The sequence below is a fragment of the Nicotiana tabacum genome, chromosome 8 (genome assembly GCF_000715075.1).
Source record: "Nicotiana tabacum cultivar K326 chromosome 8, ASM71507v2, whole genome shotgun sequence".
Taxonomy (NCBI): Eukaryota; Viridiplantae; Streptophyta; class Magnoliopsida; order Solanales; family Solanaceae; genus Nicotiana; species Nicotiana tabacum.
In genome coordinates, this window is record NC_134087.1 from 5,779,407 (window position 1) to 5,803,333 (window position 23,927).

The 23,927-nt window shown below is 42.1% G+C and overlaps 1 protein-coding gene across 1 annotated transcript; it reads right to left on the reverse strand.

Annotated features, from left to right (window-relative positions):
* Window positions 1-21,650: 21,650 nt before the first annotated feature.
* Window positions 21,651-23,490, reverse strand: LOC107795398 (putative leucine-rich repeat receptor-like protein kinase At2g19210). The gene is made up of 3 exons (XM_016618031.2): window positions 23,335-23,490; window positions 22,651-23,197; window positions 21,651-22,317 (listed from the first exon to the last, which is right to left on the reverse strand). Exons 1-3 carry the CDS (start codon window positions 23,417-23,419, stop codon window positions 21,876-21,878), a joined length of 1,074 nt encoding a protein of 357 aa, XP_016473517.1. The 5' UTR covers window positions 23,420-23,490; the 3' UTR covers window positions 21,651-21,875.
* Window positions 23,491-23,927: the final 437 nt, after the last annotated feature.

Sequence of the window (23,927 nt, forward strand, 5' to 3'; positions counted from 1 at the left end):
ATTTTCCAAACAACTTTTATTCTCCAAAACCATTGGTAAGTGATTTCTAACTTAATTTCTTCACTTCTTAACATCTTTTAACATGATTTCAACTTCAAATCAAAGATTTTCATGGGGAAATTGGGTGTTTTAGGTAGAACCTAGGTTTTCTACAAATTGAGAAGTTGGACCTCAATTTGGGGTCCGATTTCAAAACAAAACATATATTTGGATTCGTGGGAGAATGGGTAACAAGGTTTTGGTCTGAACCTCGAGTTTCGACCACGTGGGTCTGGGGGTATTTTTGACCTTTTTGGGAAAAACCTTGTTAAAATTATTTTTTGTGCATTGGGGTTAGTTCCAATAGTAATTATTAATGCATTCAAGTAATTTGTGACTATATTCGAGCGGTTGGGTGGTGAATTCGAGAGGTAAATCTATAATCGAGACTTGAGTTGGAGCATTCGAGGTAAGTGGCTTGTCTAACCTTGTGTGGGGGACCTTTCCCCTTAGGATGTGCTATATTTGATAATTAAAATGCCCTGTACGTGAGGTGACGAGCGCGTACTTGAGCTAATTGTTGAAAATCTGTTTTTTTCCTTAAGTATTTCAATTGAGTTCTTTCTTGTTTTATTCTACTTGTGAATTTAACATGTTGCTAGCCTAGAAAGGCATGTTTAGTTGACTAAATTGCCTATTTGCTTAAAATTGCCTGAATTGCATTACGTGAAGCATGTTAGGCTAGAAGTAAATGTTTACCTGGTACGAAATTAGCATTTAATTTAATATTCTTGTGTTGCTGCTCTGTGTTTTAAATTGAGACTATGGGTTAGATTCTTGGGAGATTCCCCCTGCACATTTACTTTGGGACTACGGTTTAGATCCCTGGGAGATCCCCCGCACATATATTGAGGATACCAAGAGATCCTCGGGATACCAAGAGATCCCTGACTTATATTGAGGATACCGAGAGATCCTCGGGATACCAAGAGATCCCTAGTACATATTGAGGATACCAAGAGATCCTCGGGATACCAAGAGATCCCTGGCTTATATTGAGGATACCGAGAGATCCTCAGGATACCAAGAGATCCCTAGTACATGTCGAGGATACTAAGAGATCCTTGGGATACTTAGAGATCCCCGGTTACTTTCCTTATAGTTTTCTTTCATCATTGTTTCCGTTATTGTACTCTCATTATCCTGCATATATTCTTACTGTAGGTTCTCAATTGCACTGCTTATCTTATCCTGACATCGTTATATTTTATATAATCTCAGTAGGGCCCTGACCTTCCTCGTCACTACCCAACCGAGGTTAGGCTTGGCACTTACTGAGTACCGCTATGGTGTACTTACGCCTCTTCTGCGCATGTTTTCATGTGCAGATCCAGGTACCTCTACTCAGGCGCACTATTAGTGAGGCAGGAGGACTACAGAGGCTTCGAGGTATATCTGCTACGTCCGCAGACCGACGAGTCTCCCTCTTTATTCTATCTTTTGTACTTAGTTCTCTTTCCTTCCGTTTGTTAGATATTCTGGAGTTTGGAGCCTCACTATACATTTCTGTAGCCTGTGTTTTCCTGTGAGTTTCCGGGTTTTGGAATTGTTTTAGTCTTGAGATATTGAGTCGTATATGCCGAGTGGCATTCAGTACAATTTCCTTTTTAGATAATTAAATATGGTATTCTATTTTTCCGTAATTATTATGTTTCCGCAAGTGTTAGGCTTACCTGGTCACGAAGACTAGGTGCTGTCATGACATGTTCACGGTTGGTGAACTAGGGTCGTGACAAGTTGGTATCAGAGCTCTAGGTTCATAGGAGTCACGGGACACAGGCCGGTTTATTAGAGTCTCGCCGATCGGTACGGAGACGTCTGTACTTATCTACGAGAGGCTATGTAACTATTTAGGAAAAATTCTTCAGTTCATTGATCTCCTTGTCATGCGATATTTTTGACATCAATTCTAAACTTCTGTCTTCTATTTTCTCACAGATGGTGAGGACACGTGCTACTAGGGACGATCAGGCACCCGCACCCCCTCCTGAAGCCGTCAGAGGCAGGGGTCGGGGCAGAGGCCGTGGACGCGCACGGGGTGCAGCCAGAGCACCTACGCGAGCTGCCGCTTAGGTACCGCCAGCAGATCCAGTCGGAGTTCAGGCACCCGACACGCCTACAACCACTACTACTACACCCCTTCAGGAGACATTGGCACTATTTATGAGTATGTACACCACGCTGGCTCAGGCAGGGTTGCTTCCCCTTGCTGCAGCCATATCCCAGGCCGGGGGAGGGGCACGAACTCCTGCCGCCCGCACTCCTGAGCAGCGAGTGCAGGTTGAGCAGGTCCCAGAGATCATTCCTGTACAGACTGCAGTTCCAGTTTAGCCCGAGGATGGGGCAACTGCTTCTGTGGATGAGCAGCGGAGACTCGAGAGGTTCAAGAAGTATGATCCTCCGGTTTTTAGTGGACTAGCGACAGATGATGACTTGGGATTTCTGGAGGATTGCCACTGTATTCTTCGTACTATGGGTATTACCGGATCGAGCGGGGTTTCTTTCACTACTTTCTAACTTCGGGGAGCCGCCTATGAGTGGTGGAGCACCTATGAGTTAGACAGTCCAGACGAGGCTGCTTTACTGACTTGGACCCAATTCTCAGACATGTTTTTGAGAGAGTTCGTCCCTCAGAGCCTCAAGGACGCATGGTGTGCAGAGTTTGAACATTTGCGCCAGGGTGCTATGACTGTTTCAGAGTATGCTATCTGTTACACCAGATTGGCTAGGCATGCACCAGCCTTGGTTGCTACTGTCCGCGAGAGGGTTCGCCGGTTTATTGAGGGGCTTATTCCTCCCATCAGATCTAGCATGGCTCGTGAGTTGGAGATGGATATTTCTTATCAGCAGGTAGTGAGCATTACTAGGAGGGTTAAGGGTATGCATGCTAGGGAGAGAGAGGAGAGGGAGGCCAAGAGGTCTCGTGAGTCGGGCCATTTTTCTGGTGCCCGTACCCCAGCTGCAGGTCATCATGGTAGGGGCTATATGAGTCGCCTCGTTCATTCAGCTCTTCCAGCAGCCAGCAATGCTCCAGCTCCTCCCAGATCTCAGGATCCATATTATGCACCTCTAGTTTCTAGCGCGCCTCTTGCGCGGGGTGCTTTCAGAGGTCAGCCTAGCAGACCTGGCCCTAGCCAGTCACAGCCACCACGTCCTCCCAGAGCTTGTTTCGAGTGTGGTGACACACGCCATGTGGTGAGGGATTGCCCTAGACTTGGGAGGGGTGCACCTCCACACACTTCTCAGCCACAGCGTGCCCCGCAGAGTTCTCAGGCCATTATTCCAGCTCCAGCTGCCACCCCACCTGCCCATCCAGTCAGGGGCAGATATCGGGGAGATAGAGGTCGCCCTCGAGGGAGGGGCCGGGACAGATTCTATGCCATTCGTGATCGTGCCGAGGCTGTCGCCTCCGATTCTGTTATCACAGGTATTATATTGGTTAGTCACAGAGAGGCATCGGTTCTATTCGATCCAGGCTCTACTTATTATTATGTGTCATCTTATTTTGCTCCGCATTTGGGTACAGCCCGAGAAACTTTGAGCTCTCCTGTTTATGTTTCTACTCCCGTGGGAGATTCCCTTGTTGTGGACCGCGTATATCGGTCATGTTTGGTTACTATTCGTGGTTTTGAGACCAGGGCAGATCTTTTATTACTTGATATGGTTGATTTCGATATTGTCTTGGGCATGGACTGGTTGTCGCCCCAGTATGTTATTCTTGATTGTCACGCTAAGACAGTGACGTTGGCTATGCCAGGTATTCCCCATATTGAGTGGAGTGGTACTTTTGATCACACTCCCAGTAGAGTTATATCTTTTCTTAAGGCTCAGCGTATGGTTGAGAAGGGGTGCGCCTCGTATTTTGCTTATGTAAGAGATGTCAGTACTGATACCCCTTCTGTTGACTCTGTCCCAGTAGTACGGGATTTCCCCGATGTGTTTCCAGCTAATCTTCCGGGCATGTCGCCTGACCGGGACATTGATTTTGGTATTGATTTGTTGCTGGGCACTCAGCCCATATCTATTCCTCCTTACCGTATGGCTCCTCCTGAGTTGAAGGATCAGTTACAGGAATTGCTTGATAAGGGTTTTATTCGACCCAGTATTTCACCGTGGGGTGCTCTTGTCTTGTTCGTAAAGAAAAGGGATGGTTCTATGCGCATGTGTATCGATTATCGTCAGTTGAACAAAGTTACAGTGAAGAACCGATATCCTTTGCCTCGTATTGATGATCTATTTGACTAGCTTCAGGCGCACAGGTGTTTTCTAAGATTGATTTGCGCTCAGGCTATCACCAGCTAAAGATTCGGGAGTCGGATATCCCGAAGACTGCTTTCAGAACTCGGTATGGTCATTACGAATTCCTTATCATGTCATTTGGGCTGACCAACGGCCCAACAGCTTTTATGCATTTGATGCACAGTGTATTCAGGCCCTATCTCGACTCGTTTGTCATTGTTTTTATAGATGATATTCTTGTATACTCCCGGAGTCGGGAAGATCATGAGCAGCACCTGAGGACAGTGCTTCAGACCCTGAGGGAAAAGAAATTATATGCAAAGTTCTCAAAATATGAGTTTTGGTTGAGTTCTGTGGCGTTCCTAGGCCACGTGATATCGAGTGAGGGCATTCGGGTAGATCCAAAGAAGGTGGAGGCCGTGCAGTGTTGGCCCAGGCCCTCCTCAGCTACTGAGATCCGTAGTTTTCTTGGACTGGCGGGGTATTACCGTCGTTTTGTGGAGGGGTTCTCATCGATTGCAGCCCCTATGACTAGATTGACCCAGAAGGGTGCTCCTTTTCTGTGGTCAGACGAGTGTGAGGAGAGCTTCCAAAAGCTCAAGACGGCTTTGACTTCAGCCCCTATTCTAATTTTGCCTACTGGTTAGGGGTCCTATACGGTTTATTGTGATGCCTCACGAGTTGGACTGAGAGCGGTGTTGATGCAGGACGGTAGGGTGATTGCCTACGCGTTCAGACAGTTGAAGGTACATGAAAAGAACTATCCTGTCCATGACCTTGAGTTAGCTGCTATTGTTCATGCCTTGAAGATCTGGCGACATTATTTGTACGACGTGCCTTGTGAGATTTACATGGATCATCAGAGTTTACAGCACTTGTTCAAGCAGAAGGATCTGAACTTGCGCCAGAGGAGATGGTTGGAGCTACTGAAGGATTATGATATCACTATTCTATATCACCCGGGCAAGCCCAATGTGGTAGCCGATGCCTTGAGTCGCCGGGCGGAGAGTTTGGCATATTTACCAGCTTCAGAGAAGCCCATGGCGATGGATGTTCAGGCTTTAGCCAGTCAGTTCGTGAGATTTCACCTTTCGGAGCCCAGTCGGGTTCTAGCCTGTGTGGTTTCTCGGTCTTCATTGTTTGATCGTATCAGGGAGCGGCAGTATGATGACCCTCATTTTCTTTTCCTCAGGGACACGGTTCAGCATGGCGATGCTAGGAATGTGACTATTGAAGATGACGGGGTATTGAGGATGCAGGGTCGTATCTGTGTACCCGATGTGGATGATATTCGGGAGTTGATATTGACCGAGGCCCATAGCTCGCGGTACTCCATCCATTCGGGTGCCGCGAAGATGTATCAGGATCTGAGGCAGCATTACCGGTGGAGGCGGATGAAGAAGGATATAGTAGAGTTTGTAGCTAGATGCCTCAACTGTCAGCAGGTAAAGACTGAGCACCGGAGACCGGGAGGGTTACTCCAGCAGATGGAGATTCCGGAGTGGAAATGGGAGAAGATCACTATAGATTTTGTGACTGGTTTCCCTCTGACGGCGAGAAAGTTTGATTCTATTTGGGTTGTTGTGGATCGGCTGACCAAGTCCGCTCATTTCATTCCAGTGTGTACTTCTTACTCAGCGGAGCGATTAGCAGGGATTTATATCAGGAAGATTGTCCGTCTGCACGACATTCCAGTTTCTATCATTTCAGACAGGGGTACAGTGTTTATATCACAGTTCTGGAGGGCCGTCCAGCACGAGTTGGGTACCCAGGTGACTATGAGTACAGGTTTTCACCCTCAGACGGACGGTCAGTCCGAGAGGACTATTCAGATTCTTGAAGATATGCTCCGAGCCTGTGTTATTGATTTTGGAGGCTCGTGGGACCAGTTTTTGCCTTTAGCAGAGTTTGCCTACAACAACAACTACCAGTCCAGCATCCAGATGGCTCCGTATGAGGTGTTGTATGGTAGGCGATATCGGTCTCCAATTGGATGGTTTGAGCCGGGAGAGGCTCGATTATTGGGTACTGATTTGGTTCAGGAGGCCTTGGATAAAGTCCGGATTATTCAGGATAGACTTCGTATAGCTCAGTCCAGACAGAAGAGTTATGCAGACCGCAAGGTCAGAGTTGTTGCTTTCATGGTTGGTGAGCGGGTATTGCTCCGTGTATCGCCTATGAAGGGCGTGATGAGATTTGGGAAGAAGGGCAAGCTCAGCCCTAGGTTCATCGGTCCATTTGAGATTCTTGATCGTGTGGGAGAGGTGGCTTATAGACTTGCCTTGCCACCTAGCTTGTCAGCTGTGCATCCTGTGTTTCATGTATCTATGCCCCGGAAGTATCGCGGAGATCCATCGCACGTGTTAGATTTCAGCACTGTCCAATTGGACAAGGATCTGTCATATGAGGAGGAACCGGTGGCTATTCTAGACCGGCAGGTTCGACAGTTGAGGTTGAAGAGTTTTCCTTCGGTGTGTGTTCAGTGGAGAGGTCAACCTCCTAAGGCATCGACCTGGGAGTCCGAGTCCGATATGCGGGGCCGTTATCCCCACCTATTTCCCGACTCAGGTACTTCTTTCTTTTGTCCGTTCGAGGACGAACGGTTGTTTAAGAGGTGGAGAATGTGACAACCCATAGGGGCATCACCGTAGTTCTTCCTTGTTCCGTGCTTCCGAAGCCTTGAAAACCTCGTTTTTAGTTGCCTCAATTTGCGTGAGCAGTTCGGGCGCATAGCCAGAAAGTTTTTATATTAGAATATGTGAATTTTGTGAAAACAATTTGATGGATTTTAATATTAATATGCATAATATTGACTTCAGTCAACATTTTGGGTAAACGGACCCGGACCTGTGATTCGACGGTCCCGGAGGGTCCGTAGAAAAATATGGGACTTGGGTGTGTGCCCGGAATCAAATTCCGAGGTCCCAATCCCGAGAAATGAATTTTTGAAAGAAATTATTTTCTGAAATTTGATATGAAAATTTGAAATTAAAAGGAGTTAGAAAATATAGGTATCGGGCTCGTATTTTGGTTCCGACGCCCCGTACAAGTCTTAAATATGTGTTAAGCACTATCTGTAAAGTTTGGCTAAAAACGGACATCATATGACGCGTTTCAGACTAAAAATGGAGAATTTGAGTTATGAAAGTTGAAGAAAGAAAATCATGTGTTTGAGGCTTGATCCTATGTATATGATGTTATTTTGGCGATTTGATCGCACGAGTAAGTCCGTAAGATGTTTTAAGGTTGTGTGCATGTTTGGTTTGGAGCCCCGAGGGCTCGGGTGAGTTTTGAATGGGGCCCGGGAGGTCTTGGACTTAAGAAAATGCAGGTTCGGGTGTTGCAGACACCAGCGCGGCCGCGGTCATTTCCGCGCGCTCCGCACTGGAGCCGCGCGGCCGCGATGCCTTTCTGTGCGGTCTGCGTTGCTGAGTCTGAGAGCTAGGGTTTCAGGTTAACCACCGCGGCGGCGCACCAAAATAGTGCGGTTCGCGCTGGAAGGGTTCAGAGAAGCCCCAATTTTTTCTCCCACTCGGCGTGGCCGCAACACATTTTTGTGCGGTCCGCGCCAGGTTCTCAGAAAGGTATACAAGTTCGGAAAAATCTCAGTCATTTTTCACTTTTCAAAAACCCAAAACCTAAGAGGCGATTTTCCAAACAACTTTTCTTCACCAAAACCATTGGTAAGTGATTTCTAACTTAATTTCTTCACTTCTTAACATCTTTTAACATGATTTCAACTTCAAATCAAAGATTTTCATGGGAAAATTGGGTGTTTTGAGTAGAACCTAGGTTTTCTACAAATTGAGAAGTTGGACCTCAATTTGGTGTTCGATTTCAAAACAAAACATATATTTGGATTCGTGGGAGAATGAGTAACAGGGTTTTGGTCCGAACCTCGAGTTTCGACCACGTGGGTCCGGGGGTATTTTTGACCTTTTTGGGAAAAACCTTGTAAAAACTATTTTTTGTGCATTGGGGTTAGTTCCAATAGTAATTATTAATGCATTCAAGTAATTTGTGACTAGATTCGAGCGGTTGGGTGGTGAATTCGAGAGGTAAAGCTATAATCGAGACTTGAGTTGGAGCATTCGAGGTAAGTGGCTTGTCTAACCTTGTGTGGGGGACCTTTCCCCTTAGGATGTGCTATATTTGATAATTGAAATGCCCTATACGTGAGGTGACGAGCGCGTACTTGAGCTAACTGTTGAAAATCCGTTTTTTTTCTTTAAGTATTTCAATTGAGTTCTTTCTTGTTTTATTCTACTTGTGAATTTAGCATGTTGCTAGCCTAGAAAGGCATGTTTAGTTGACTAAATTGCCTATTTGCTTAAAATTGCCTGACTTGCATTACGTGAAGCATGTTAGTCTAGAAGTAAATGTTTACTTGGTACGAAATTAGCGTTTAATTTAATATTCTTGTGTTGCTGCTCTGTGTTTTAAATTGGGACTACGGATTAGATTCCCGGGAGATTCCCCCTGCACATTTAATTTGGGACTACGGGTTAGATCCCCGGGAGATCCCCTGCACATATATTGAGGATATCAAGAGATCCTCGGGATACCAAGAGATCCCTGACTTATATTGAGGATACCGAGAGATCCTCGGGATACCAAGAGATCCCTAGTATACATTGAGGATACCAAGAGATCCTCGGGATACCAAGAGATCCCTGGCATATATTGAGGATACCGAGAGATCCTCGGGATACCAAGAGATCCCTAGTACATGTCGAGGATACTAAGATATCCTCGAGATACTTAGAGATCCCCGGTTACTTTCCTTATGGTTTGCTTTCATCATTGTTTCCGTTATTGTACTCTTATTATCCTGCATAGATTCTTACTGTAGGTTCTCAATTGCACTGCTTTTCTTATCCCGACATCGTTATATTTTATATAACTTCAGTAGGGCCCTGACCTTCCTCGTCACTACCCAATCGAGGTTAGGCTTGGCACTTACTGAGTACCGTTGTGGTGTACTCACGCCTCTTCTGCGCATGTTTTCATGTGCAGATCCAGGTACCTCTACTCAGGCGCACTATCAGTGAGGCAGGAGGACTACAGAGGCTTCAAGATAAATCTGCTGTGTCCGCAGACCGACGAGTCTCCCTCTTTATTCTATCTTTAGTACTTAGTTCTCTTTCCTTCCGTTTGTTAGATATTCTGGAGTTTGGAGCCTCACTATACATTTCTGTAGCCTGTGTTTTCCCGTGAGTTTCCGGGTTTTGGGATTGTTTTAGTCTTGAGATATTGAGTCGTATATGTCGAGCGGCATTCAGTACAATTTCCTTTTTAGATAATTAAATAAGGTATTCTAATTTTCCGCAATTATTATGTTTCCACAAGTGTTAGGCTTACCTGGTCACGAAGATTAGGTGCCGTCATGACATGTTCACAGTTGGTAAACTAGGGTCGTGAGAAAGGATCTCGAGAACCAGATACTTTCTTGTCTTGTAGCAATCTGTTAGTTCAGCCGCAATCAGTTCTTTTGTCAGTAACAAACCTGTCTGCTGACCAGAAACTCTGATGCATCTTTTGGTCCATTCGTAGGCAAAAACCGGCCTCTCAAAGACCGCTAGTCTCTGTCGAAATCGTCTTTTGATTTTCTTTATTCTTCTCCCGACCTTTAGCCGACGCCGGGAAGCCAAGCTAATCATCTCAATCCTTATCTTTGACTCGTACCGATTGTGAACATTCGCCCAAGTTGTCGGCTGGAATTCGAGCAAGATTTCCTTTAACTTTTGGGAGGCGTCGGAACTTCTCGGGTTCAAACCCTTGGTGAAAGCTTCAGCTGCCCATTCATCTGTAACAGCTGGGAGCAATATCCTCTTCTTCTATAACTGGGTTACGAATTCCCACAGCAACTCAGACTCTCGTTGAGAAATTATGAACATGTCGGCCTTTCGGGCATGCACCTTTCTAGACCCGACATGAGACTTAATGAAAGAATCCACGAGCATCTCAAAGGAATCTATGGAATGCTCGGGTAACAACGAATACCACGTCAAGGCTCCCCTCGTGAGAGTTTCTTCGAATATTTTCAACAAAACAGATTCGATCTTGTGGGGAGCTAAATCGTTCCCCTTCACCGTCGTTGTATAGGTGACAATATGCTCTTGAGGGTCCGAAGTCCAATCATATTTTGGCACGTCGGGCATTTCAAACCACTTTGGGATCAATTTGGGTGTCGTGCTTGGTTTGTACGACAACTAAGTATACTTCTTTGAGTCTGGTCCTTTCAGCACCGATGGTGCATGTGGGATTTGGTCCATGGGGGTGTTTACTTCCCTCATAAACCGTAAGAGTTCGCTTTTAAAGGGATCACTCTCGTTGTTGTGACCGGATCTGCTCCCCCTAGCCCCATCGAAAAAAGGCTACCTCCCCCCTCAGGGTGTTATTGTCGATCCTCTACGTTGTTTGATTTGCGAGAGCACCGGGAGGAGCTGGACCTTGTCCGTTCGCGTTATTGGAAGCACCCGATAACGCCTGCTTTAATTCTGTCATAACCTTATCCTGCCATGTGAGGTGGACTAGAATGGCCTCTTGTTGCTCATGCATGATCCTTACCACTTCAAAAACATGCTTCTCTTCAGCATCGTCGGGGGTTGCCTCTCGAACATGATGCGGGTACCGTCTACCATGGATCAGCGTGGCATCACTCCCCTCATTATGGGTATCGCTGATTAAATCCTCGTGCTGGGACTGGTCGCCTTCGGCCTCAAGATTGTCTATGTTATTAACACTGTTATCCACCATTTTTGTGATTTTTTGCTAAGAATAAATAATCAAAATACGTTAGTAAAAGAAGCAAGGACCAACTTAATTACACAACTATCTAGGCCCCACGGTGGGCGCCAAACTACTTACCCGTAAAATAGTATAATTGAATTTATACGTAGTTTCTATACAAGTGAATTAATTTGATCCTGAAATAATAGGAGAATTGAATAAATATGCAATACTTAGCCTTGAGATGAAGATGAAATAGCAGAAATAGTAGTTTTGGGAACAGGGTTTTCGGGCACAACAGTAATCGAATCAAAAGGCCAAAAGATAAAATTGTATAAAGCTTTTGAATAAATTATAGCGTAAGTTTGCCAGAAACTTCATGTCCCTTACAATGATAACATAGCTCACTATTTATAGCTGCACATAGGGAACAAGGTCCTAGGATCATGCTCTTCTTTAATGTCAATTATGAGGGACATTGAAGAATATGTAACGACGGGCATGAATGATAAATTCTTTGTAACGGGCAGTGTACTAAATGCTGTAGAATATTCTCCATTAAATACTCCGGATAACAGACATTTATTGTATCTTTATGAGTATCATTCTTTCCGGTAACAAATGGAACAGTTGTCTTCGGTTTTAGCTATCATCTGCCTTCGGCTCCACGTGCCACTCTCTTATGAAAGTACTTAGCATAGCATATTTTATCCTATACATATATTTTAGCTGTCTTTGTGTCCGAAACTTTTTTGATGCTTTTTTGGACAAAAAACACATTTCTAATGCTAAAAAAAAGTTACATAACTAGGTAAAACGCAGTACTATACTGCGTTTTACTTTAACGGAAAGTTAGCCGTTAAAGTAAAACACAGTATAGTACTGCGTATTATTTAAATTTTTTTTAAACTAATTCGCAGTACTATACTGCGTTATACTTATTAATTTGGGCCCAACTCTATTTTATTAAAGCAATTCGCAGTACTATACTGCGTTTAACTAAAACGCAGTATAGTACTGCGAATTGCTTTAATAAAATAAAGCCCCTTCTTCTTCCTTGGACAACGACAGAACCGACGAACCCCATTAAAAAACTTTTCGAGCACTGGTGGTCCCCCCCTCTCTCCCCCCCCACCCCCCGTCAAACTTCAAAATTTTTTTTGGGCCCCACCCGTCACCTAAAGAGCAAGGAGTGTAGGTCCCACACACAAGACAAGCTTTGGATTCCTTCTTTCGGGTGCAAAAATTCGATTTCAATCAGATTCAAAAAACTTAAATCGAGGTATTTCGATTTTGTTTATGTCGAAACTCGTATAGTACATGCATATTTGTATTGTTTAATATGTTTCCATGTTAATTTGTGTTATGTTTGTGTTTAAATTTGTATCTTATTTATACCTGGATTGATTTATTAGCTTTGGTACAAAAAATTGTTAAAATTTGATAAATTATTTATATTGTTAATGTTATGTTTTTATTTGGTTAAATAAAAAATTAATATTATTTATTTTGTTTGTTGTTCATATTTGTATTTTATGTTAGTTGTTTTTATATGTAATAATGACCTTTTAGCGTAGTAAAATAAATAGCCTTTTAGCGTAGTAAAATATAGAGCCTTTTAGTGTAGTAAAATATAGAGCCTTTTAGCGTAGTAAAATATAGAGCCTTTTAGCATAGTAAAATGTAGAACCTTTTAGCGTAGAGTCTATATAATTTAAGTATGTAGTAACTACAAACTCTATCCAATTACACTTTACAAAATTAATTATTTAATTTATAACAATAAACTTACAAAAGTAACAAATTAATATACGTTGTAAAATTTACTCCAATATCGAGCCTGGAACCCATACATAATTATTCATTCCAATTCAATAATTTTTAATTTAATTCCTTAAACTAACAAAATTCTAAAAATGTTAAAATTGACACGCATAATAATTAAGGATAACTCGGTGCTATCGGGCCTAAAAAATCAAGCCTGGAACCCATACATAATTATTCAGTCCAATTTTAAACATAATTAATTATTTAATTTATTAAGCTAACAAAATTCTAAAAATGTTGAAATTGACACGCATAATAATTAAGGATAACTTGGTGCTACCGGGCCTCAAATATCGAGTCTGGAACTCATACATAATTATTTAGTCCAATATTAAACATAATTAATTATTTAATTCCTTAAACTAACACACACAATTAATTTTCTTTAAATTATAGTAGACGACATGGACTTTCCTCCGCCTGCGCATCCTGGACCTGCCGAGGATCAGCTACTAGTGTTGCAGGGCGACCATAGGTCCTCCTTTGTATGAGAAGGACATTTATCGATGCAGGCTCTCCTCCCCAGGAGACCTGACGATTTGTGGGAGTTCATCATGGAGCATCCTTTCCATGCCCGCGTAGTCGCGTGCCTACAAGCTACGGGCTTCTATACGATTTTTGAGCTTGGACGGATGCGGCTTGATTGGTCTCTCATCGCGGCCTTGGTAAAGCGGTGATGACCGGAGACGCACACTTTTCACTTGCCCACTGGAAAGGCCACCATCACGCTGGAGGATGTTTAGGTTTTGTATGGGCTGCGGGTAGATGGACGGGCCGTGGCATTGCCCCAGTACATTAGATCCATGACGCGTGCACAATTTTTGGATATGATGGGGCAGTTTACTGGTTATAGACCTCAGGGTGATGTTGGGGGCAGTCGCGTTGCTTTGTCAGCCATTAGAGATCATATGGCTGTTTTGCACCCAGACATTACCGGTGAGACGGAGGATCTCTATATTGAGAGGTACACGTGGTTGGCGCTGCTCTTGTTTTTTGGGTATGTCTTGTTCTCGAACACTTCGGGGAGTCTCGTGAGTATGCGCTTTCTCCATTATCTTCAGCAACTGGATGATTTACCCAATACAGCTGGGGTGTTGCTGTTCTCGCATACCTGTATAGGAGCATGTGCCGGTCGAGCATGGGCCCAGCGGTGGACATATGTGGTTTTCTGCCCCTCCTACAGGTGACAATATTTTCGAATACTCTGTTCATTACTCCGAATTCTATATGGTCGAAATGACTCATAAATTTTACACCAACCTTTTATCTTAGGTTTGGGCCTGGCAGCGGATCATGCCATTGCATCCACCTACCACCACTTGCGCCCAGTGAGGCTTATCCGTTTCTCCCTCTAGATTCTAGGTAGATTCTCCGGCGTGGGAACTATCGAGGGACCGATGCTCATCATAATCTCCCCCTTGTGAGGGATGTGCTAGATATGCTGGTGGATGGACAGGTAAATATGTACCTACACTTACTTGTTTTAAATTGAGTTGTGTTGCGCATACTCACTTTTATGTTATTATTTGGTAGTTCATCTGGACGCCATACAACGACGATTTGCTAGCTCAGCTGCCCGCTTATTGCTCAGTCGATCGACTGCTTTGGAGCACCTCCGTCCCGATGATCTTCTTCGATATGGTTGAGTGTCATGCCACAGAGCGTGTGGTTCGCCAGTTTCACCGTCCCCAGCCTATACCGGGGGATCCTGGATGGGTGGCTACACACTATCAGCGGGATGACCGTGCCAGGCTGGACGATATATATATAGGATGGCTAGAGCAGTAGGTCCATATTTGGGAGGAGCGAGCTGACCATATTCCGCCAGCACCTACATTTACCCAGGAGGCCACTATTCATCTGTATGCGTCATGGTATAGCTGTCACACCCGACTGATTATCAGGAACCCCATTCATGTACTTGGCGAGCGCTATAGACCATACGCCGGGAGGCACGAGGCACTGGTATATTTTTTGGCTTATTAATATCGTATAATTGTGATATAGCGTTATTTAATTAATATTTTAAATGTTTCACAGGCTATTGGGCATCATCACCTCTACCAGTTGGGACAGGAGATGCAGCAGCATACCGACATCCCTGCAATCGTTGACTATGGCCGGCGGGTGGCACAGTTGGCTCGTTGGACCCTGTTTCAGGAGAGAGATGCCGCGAGGTTAGACCACGAGGCTCAGTATGCGGCGCCAGAGGACTACCATCGGGGTAGGGATGTCCCACGAGGCAGGGGTAGGCACGAGAGAGGGGTGCCCCACGAGGCAGGGGTGCCCCACGGGTCGCGGGGGTCACGGGGGACGGCAAGGAGGTGGTCCCTAGCAAGGGGGCATTGAGGCACCTGTCGACCCACCTGTTGAGGGACATGATGAGGACTTTCGATTTGAGGCTCTTGGAGATGATCAGCCGGGTTATATACCTTGGGTAGATGAGCCTTCCAGCAGCATGCCTTCGTATAGCCTTCAGCTATCTCTGCCAGCATCGCAGGTCACCTCGTCAGGAGCATTGTTGATCACGGGTACATTCGACGGAGATGTAGACCAGTACTTTGCAGTCCCATCTACCGCAGCTGAGGATCAGCCGACCCGGGACGTGGATGGCAGGCGCAGGTTGAGTTATGCCTCATCCCCGGCGGTTGATGCGGATCTACCACATGCGCAGGTATGTTTGTATTACTTTAAAATTTCAATTTGTTTTCTTTTCCTTAATGAGCTGACATTAATTAATTTTTAACTTTCTTATGTAGGTTTTGTCCCAACCCATCTTTGAGGCCACTACATGCTTTGATGAGGATACCACAGATGCATATACTCAGGCAGCCGACGAGACCACGGTGAGAAAATATTTTTTGACTCAACACGTACAATACAAATATACTTTTTCACATGCTAAGATTACTACTTATTTTGTAGGTTGCTGACGGCTCGACGACATATTCTTCCGATCTTGCCAGTTGTGGTGTCGATGTTGCTGCACATCCTCACATGAAGAGACGGATTGATGACAATGATCCAGATAGTGTACCCGGGCGGCAGGGGATGCGACTTAGGCCGGCAGCATCACTGAAGCACACAGGCTGCGGGACTCACTGATTTACTTATGTTTTTACTTTGTGTAAATAGTGCATTATGTAAATAATGGTAACAATTATCTTTTAATAACATTTTTATTTTAATTGCGTTTGAACAACAATTTTACTTAAACAGTACACAAGAAACACAAACATTGCAAACGTAACACAAAAACAAACAGTAGAACTAAAACCATCACTGCACAAAGGATAACTAAAACCATAAAACGCAGTACTATACCACGCTTTATATATTAAATTTTTTTGCAATAAAGCAGCTTTTTTCACATGGTTTTTATCTTTTTCAGAACGACAAGACAACTTCATAAAATGCAGTACTATACCTCGCTTTATATATTAAATTTTTCTGCAATAAAGCAGCTTTTTTCACATGGTTTTCATCTTTTTCAGAACGACAAGACAACTCCATAAAACACAGTATAAATAATGGCCTCATTGTAGTTATTTTGTGTGCTAAAAAATTAGTAAAAACAAATATTTCATTAAAAGTAAGATTTTTTTACTAAAAGCAAATATTTCATTAAATGGCTAAACCTCTTCGTCCACCAAAGTGCAACTGTGGAAAAGAATGCTCGATGCAAATTGTTGGGACGGTGGTGAAGTTGGACGCCGCTACTGGTGCTGTATGAACCAGTTATACAAGTTTCCCGGCGAACCTATTTGTGATTTTGAGGAATGGGTTGATGAACCATGTTATCAGGAATGCTATAGAGAACAACTGCAGTTTCTTCATAATATGTGTTTATGCCAACGGGAAACACAAAGAGAAAGCAATAGAATTATTGTAGAAATGAGGGAAAAACTGAAGGAGGCGGGAGAAGAAAAATGGAAAGCACAATGGAATTGTGAAGCACAAAAGGAACGTAAAAAAAATATAAACAGGAACTTGTGGAGTTGAAGGCGAAACTGAAAGAGGTAGAAGAAGAAAAAGAACAAATGGAAGAACGATTTAAGTGGTTGGAGCAGAGAATAAATGGCAACCGGGACTAGACATTGGCATGTATGTATTTAGTGTATTTTTTATATTTCATGTATTTTTATTATGTTGGCCTGTTATGTTTGTGTTTGTGTTGTAGTAATGTTTTATTATAATTGAAGTGGCATGTATGGCATGTATTGAAGTGGCATGTATTGGAATGTATGGCATGTATGTGTACTAAATTTTATTTTAATTGAAGTGAAAGTTAAGTTTAAGTGCTTGTGTTGTTATATAAAACTATCAAACCACGCTTTACATATTACATTTTCCTACAATTAAATAACTTTTAATTCACTCATTCTAGATTGTGGAACATAATTTTATTTGATATATATTGCAACATACACAAGTACAAACACGTATTACAAAAAATAATACCAAAACAAAAGACTAAGGGTATCCTTGATAGTTGGGTACATTCGATGAACTTGCACCAGGAGCCGGATTACCACCGCCACGCACACCACCTGAAGGACATTTACGACGGTCGTGTCCTGTTTGCGAGCATATGCCACATTTACGCGCATAAACGGTGTCACCAACATCCATTTGGTTCCGTATACGCGTTCTCTTTTGCACTTACAGCTTGCGCAAATAGTCCTTGTTACATACCATCTTAAAATGTTCCGGCGGCCAATAATGCTCAGCACCTAATGGTAGCAACTTCCCACTATACATGTCTACGGATGCAGCAACACTGTATTTCCTATCAATATAGTTTGTTGCCCCATATCCAACTTGTTGAAAGCATTTCAACGCATGTGCACACGACATGTGGTAGATGGTCTATTTCCCACATGAACATAACCTTCTATTTTCATTCACCGTCTGTAAATTATTCTCACGGTGTCCGCGGATAGTGGTCTTAACTTCAAAAATACCCCGTTCATGATCGTACTGAAGAAATGAATGCCACTGTGCTCGCCTCCTGGACCTTTCAAATCTTCTCATGGGTATTGGCATAAATTGAACACCCCTGTCCATCAATGCTGATGCAGCTGCATGCCTTTCAACAAACCTCTCCGCACTCTGTTTGAATGTCATACGGACCATGGCAATGACAGGTAGTCCACGGGCAGACTTCAACAAGTCATTGAATGACTCTGACACGTTTGTAGTGAGGCCTCCCCATCGTCTGCCGCCATCAGCATGCAATGTCCACATGTGAAGCTCATGCCCCATCAACCAAGTATAGGCTCGTGGTTCTAACTGCCGGATCGCTTCCATGCGCCTCGTGAATTTGCATTGCTGGTGCTCAGTTGCAGCTATCCATATTAAGTCATGCAAGGCTTTATCAGGATATTTCTTCTGAAAATTGGCCTTCAGGTGATGCACACAGTAACGGTGGTATGCATATGGTTCTTGCCATTTGGGCAAGTGACGTACAAAACTTAAAATACCACCATGCCGATCAGATATTAGACAAATACCTGAACGCTGTTTGACAACATGCTGCTTCAAGTGGTTCAAAAAAAACGTCCACGTCTCTTCGCTTTCGTTGGCACATATGGCAAAATCTAGAGGAAATATTTGCCCGTTGGCATCTACTGCAACTGCAATCAAAAGCTTAATATCATACTTTCTATAGACATGAGTACCGTCTATGGAAATAACAGGACGACAATGCACAAAACCATCAATTGCTGGTTTAAATGACCAGAACACATAGTTGAAAATATATTCGGGTATGTCCGGACTCTGCTCACGCCTCCATTCAACAATAGTCCCGGGGTTAAAGTGTTGCAGTGCGGCCATGTACCTAGGCAAATTTGGAAAAGACTTATCCTAGTCGCCATAAATAAGTTCAAAGGCACGTTTGCGATTGAGATATGCCTTTTATTTTGGTTATAGTACAACCATACTCCTGGTGGACGACTGTAATACACTCTTTAATCTTGAACCTAATGGACACTTCCAAATATGGAATCAAGACAAGAGAAATCAAGTCCACATCCAAGTTGAAGTGATTCTCATTGTATGTGTCCATTTCACATCTGTGCTCACTAATAAATTTACCCACTTTCCATAAACCTGATTTCTTCTTGGTGGCACGTAACATCCAGTGACAACCCATAAAGTTTCTATGGCATACAGCCTTGTACTTCTCCGTAGTTGACTCACTTACTGTCATCTCACGGCACTCTCTTATACTGTAGATTTTTACAGCCCTAATTAGGGGAGCTTTATCGGGGAAATACATGCCCTTTGTCAGAACAGCTGGTCTAGACTCATCCCATATCGCTGACCGAAATTCATCATCATCCCTTGTGAGGGCATCCACGTTCGGCATGCTTGGCAAATTATCAAGGTAGGGAATATTCTGCTCATGAAATGGCACGTGGGACTCGTACACTCTTGGTCTAGCGGGAGGTGGAGGAACATGTTCCCTCGTCAGCTCAGGTTCAACATTAACTTCCTCCTCATCATCACCCTCATCATGGAAGGGTGTGTCATCCCCAGACTCATCCGCATTATTATCATAATCACTATCATCTTTCTGACTCTGCGCATCTACCAAATCACTAGTAAATACGTCGTCTATGGGCAACTGTATGAGGTCAGGAGCTTTAAGAAGCACGCTTTCACTGCACAAAACGAACAAAATGAAAAGTAACCCAACTAGATAAATACTTTAGATATAGCTATATCACTTTACTTACAAGTCGTACTGTCTTGACGTTTCATGATGGATATTTTCTTGTTGGTGATGACTTCCGGATGGACCACCATGGTCCAATACTCCAGAACTACGCATATTCCAACTAGGGGCGGGGTTATAACTTGTAAAATTCATATCCGGATGGTACCCCTTATGAAAAATATGAGTGTTAATACAAATTCAATTAAATAAAATAAACATAGCTAAAGCGTAATAAAATTGAAGTTTACCAGTCGTCTTGTTGATTATATAAAGTCAAAAGATTATTTTGTGGTTGTTCATTCGCCGGTGGTGACAAGTTTAAATCAAGGCAAGCTCTTTCATCAACAATCTGTCCGGCAAAAACTGCTCCAGAATAAACACTCGATGACTGAGGTTATCCCTACTATGCACGCCCTCATTATTGGGAACGTCTTCTACCTTGACGTACATTTCCAATAATTTTATTACAATAAATTTCCTATATTCATCCGGAATCTGCAAAAAATCTCTAAGAGTTTCATCATCCTCGATGTTAAATTCAGAATAATAAGCAAACCCCTATGGAGTCACTGGATACGGAAATCTACCGGTTACTTTAAGGTTAACCGAACGCCTCCTGTCACTCATTTTTTTTACGTAACAAACATACCAATTTATCGTACTCCATAGTAAACGGCAATTTAACATGACACTGTGGAGGTGAGCTATACCTCACAGAGTTATTCTCCAGCACAACCTCACCCCCCCAATATAGTGAAACACTTATTATTGGCACTTCAAACATTGTAAAAAAATGATTGATAAGAAGAAGAGAGAAGTATGAACGTAAGTTTGAAGTAAAGTATTGAATGGATTTTCATAAAATTGGAAGCCTTTAAATAAGGCAAGTCCGAGCTTGGGGTGTAGAATTTTTCTATGTAAAACGCAGTACAATACTACGTTTTATGTATTTAAATTATTGTTATGTTAGTTAATTATTGGCGGGGCCAAAAATCAGAGTAAAACGCAATATAATAGTACGTATCAGTGTAAAACGTAGTATATAATACTGCGTTTTACACACAAAAAAAATGTTCTCTGCATTCCTTCAGAACTGGGAAACGCAGTACTGTACTGCGTTTAAGTAAAATGCAGTATAGTACTGCGAATAAGTTAAAAAAAAAATTATAATAATACGCAGTACTATACTGCGTTTTACTTTAACGGCTAACTTTTCTTTAAAGTAAAACACAGTATAATACTGCGTTTTACCTAGTTATGTAACTTTTTTTTAGCATTAGAAATATGCTGTTTGTCCAAAAAAGCATAAAAAAAGTTTCGGACTTACTTTTTCGCTGTTAAAGATTCTTAAGAAAAGTTTCGAACATGCTGAATGAATTGATCCATTATTATATGCCCTACTTCTTAGTAAATTTCTTCCCAAGTTGCAACTGCTTCCTGATTATCTTATTTAACGACTTTCATTTGGCTGGCAATCCTTTTGATGTAGCCATGTTGGTCCACTACTCTCGTCGTCTATTCAGGAGGATCAATACTGTTCTACTTTCTTTTCATTCCACATCGGATATCAGGGGTTGAGCTAAGTCGAGGGAAGAGGGCTCAATTGAACCCCTTTGTACATTGTGCAAATGGGACAAATACAAATTTTCTTAATTATATTTAACCTATGAATCCCTTTAATATAGGATTTTTTTTAGTAAAATGGCAAAGGAATTCAAAGATTAGTTTAGATACAGGTTCAAATCTCAAGTGTTATATTTTAGTATTTTTTTTTGAATACTCTTGTATAAATTACTCGCTCCGTCAATATGGATTATGCTTCGTTACAGTAGAAATATTTTAAAGAAGCTCTGGGCCTAGCATAAATCGATTTTAAACAGTGGCCCAAGAAGCCCACAGTATCCTTGGCCCAAGCCCATAAGAAAAACTAGTGCATTACAGTCGTTAAATGGGAAGAAGATGTCTTTGTTGGTCTAATTAATGTTTATCCGTTACTCAAATTAAATCCTCAGATTTTAATTTCTTTCTGCAAATAGACAGTAATTTACTTCAGTATTCAAACACAGGATTAGGGCATTGAACTCCACAATGAAAAAGAAAAGGAAACATTAATGATACATTATACGACATGCCTATGAATGATACATTAAACGGCATGCCTATTGCCTAGTACAAGTACAAATACTTCCATTGTAGTAATAAAGAAATGCCAGTAAATTGGATTTTTCTATCTCGGCCTTCTATTTTCTTGATGAAAAATTCCTTTTATTTCACTCCACACGACATACGGACTACTATTGATATATATGTATAGCTAAATCTCTACATAAAGTTCGAGAGCGTTAAGGAGTGGTGCAAGAGTAGAAGTGGCAGTACTGTTAATCACAACATCGTACTGTTCGTAACCATAGCCCGGAGACGTCGTGTACACCGTCGTCGTCGCAAGATATACCGGAGATATACGTCCTTCTACGAGGTTATCATTGATATAAATATTGAATTCCCTTGTTTGTGTCCCCAGCAATTCTTCGACTTCGGCGAAATGCAGGTAGAAGTAATATTTGCTGCTAATATTGCCAGGCGTCCAGCTGTAGGAAATCCAGCCAGTACCGGGCGAAGTTATCGGTGTCACCGCCGTGCTCATTACCGCCGATGGCACCTTGTAGAAACTATCACTTACCACTTGTGTTGTATGAATATTTTCAAGAGTAGTTTGCCCCGGTTGCCAAATTCTATCGTACACATCATCGTTGTATCTGTGTATTTAAATAGAAATGGGGAGGTCAAAGCTAGTAAAAACCGGTTTAAGTTTTCTTGTACTATAATATATCATATTATTGAATAGTCAAGTACGATTAGCGGGGTATGGGGTGTAGTGCACAGGGCTGCTTTTTTTAGTGGAGTGTGGATAACATATATAAGATAGTATTGACCTATTACGACCGGTAAAATTGTAATACTCGTGTAACAATCTTTACATCGTTGAATATATAAGTTAAATCCAGTTATATGTTCAACAACAAGATTTTATAATAATATGCATAAGAAAATCTTGATCTTCTATAATAAAAATGATTAGATAAACGTACCTAATGATTTGATTGGTCAAGGAACCATAGTTCTCACGTACAACAAGTTTCAGTGATCTACTTAGCGTTGGGTATAGGGTAATATTCAATGGCCTTAACTCTAAGGCTGAGATAAAAGGAGTTGTAGTATCTCTTTTGACAAGGCAAATGGTTATGTAGTCATTGGAAGGTGTGTGTATAACTTCCGTCCAGTATGGTATAGAAGCATTAGATATTATGATAGTGTCCCAGTAATCTTCTCCAAGGTAAATATCAAAATTTGGTAATTGGCCACTTCCATCATAATCTCCATAGAAAAAACTAGCCCTGATTAAGTATTTGCCTAAATTCCCTTGAGATGGGGCTAGAGTGTAGCAGTTTTTTGTCCCTGAAGGAAAGCTTGTAACTGTGAAGAATGGCTTTTCTAGAGAATTGGATTGGTATATAGGTGATATACTATGGCTTACTCCGCCACTGACATGACCTTCATCTGAAACGTAAGATATACCTGTTCTTATGTCAGTATAGTCGGAACCTGCTGGTAATCCACAATCAATGCTTATGAATCCTGTAAAATATTTATAAAAAAAAAAAAAAAAAAAAACTTGAGTACTCAGACATGACAAAAATCAAATATTTTAGGTCACATGTATATGTTGTGAAGTATAAAATGTATTGTATGTACTAAATTAACATGCATGAAACCTGATTGATCGTTTTGTGCAACAGCTATTGTTGCTATAGAAAAACCAACAAGTAATGCAAAGAGGAAGCTTTTCAAAATCTCCATATTTTGATTCACGCTGTTATATCTTGAAGTTTAATTGATTGATCCCTTGGTTCCTTTATATAGTTCTTGCTCGATTTGAGAAGTTCTAGTTTGAAGTTTCTAAGTGATTTTGTAAACTACTAATATATATTATCCTGTGATAATTAAGCAAGGCCGGTGAGTGCAACATCTAATTATCTTATTAATGTGCTCTTATGTCATGAAATGTGCTTTCTTATGTTAAAATAATCAGCCAGTTTACCTAGAGGCGGATCCGGAATTTAAATTTTATTGGATTGAGATTCGTAATTCTACCACATCTCATCTAATTTAATAGGTTCAAATTTATTATTTGTACATATTTAATAATTTTTAAGCAAAAATACAAAGTATAAACCAAAGCTATGAGTTCAATTGAACCCATAACTTCTACACTAGATACGCATTACCTCGATTGAGCCACTAATTTTTTCCTAGTAGTAGACCAAGCAAATATGTTAAGGGAATTATATATAGCTAGCTAGATTAT

Bases quoted from the DNA above. Each gene is read 5' to 3' on its own strand.
- LOC107795398 (XM_016618031.2), bottom strand. From the start codon at position 23,419: ATGGAGATTTTGAAAAGCTTCCTCTTTGCATTACTTGTTGGTTTTTCT. The intron at 23,198-23,334 runs GTTTCATGCATG...AATATTTTACAG, and splicing joins TGCACAAAACGATCAATCAG to GATTCATAAGCATTGATTGT. The intron at 22,318-22,650 runs GTACGTTTATCT...TTAAATACACAG, and splicing joins TTGACCAATCAAATCATTAG to ATACAACGATGATGTGTACG.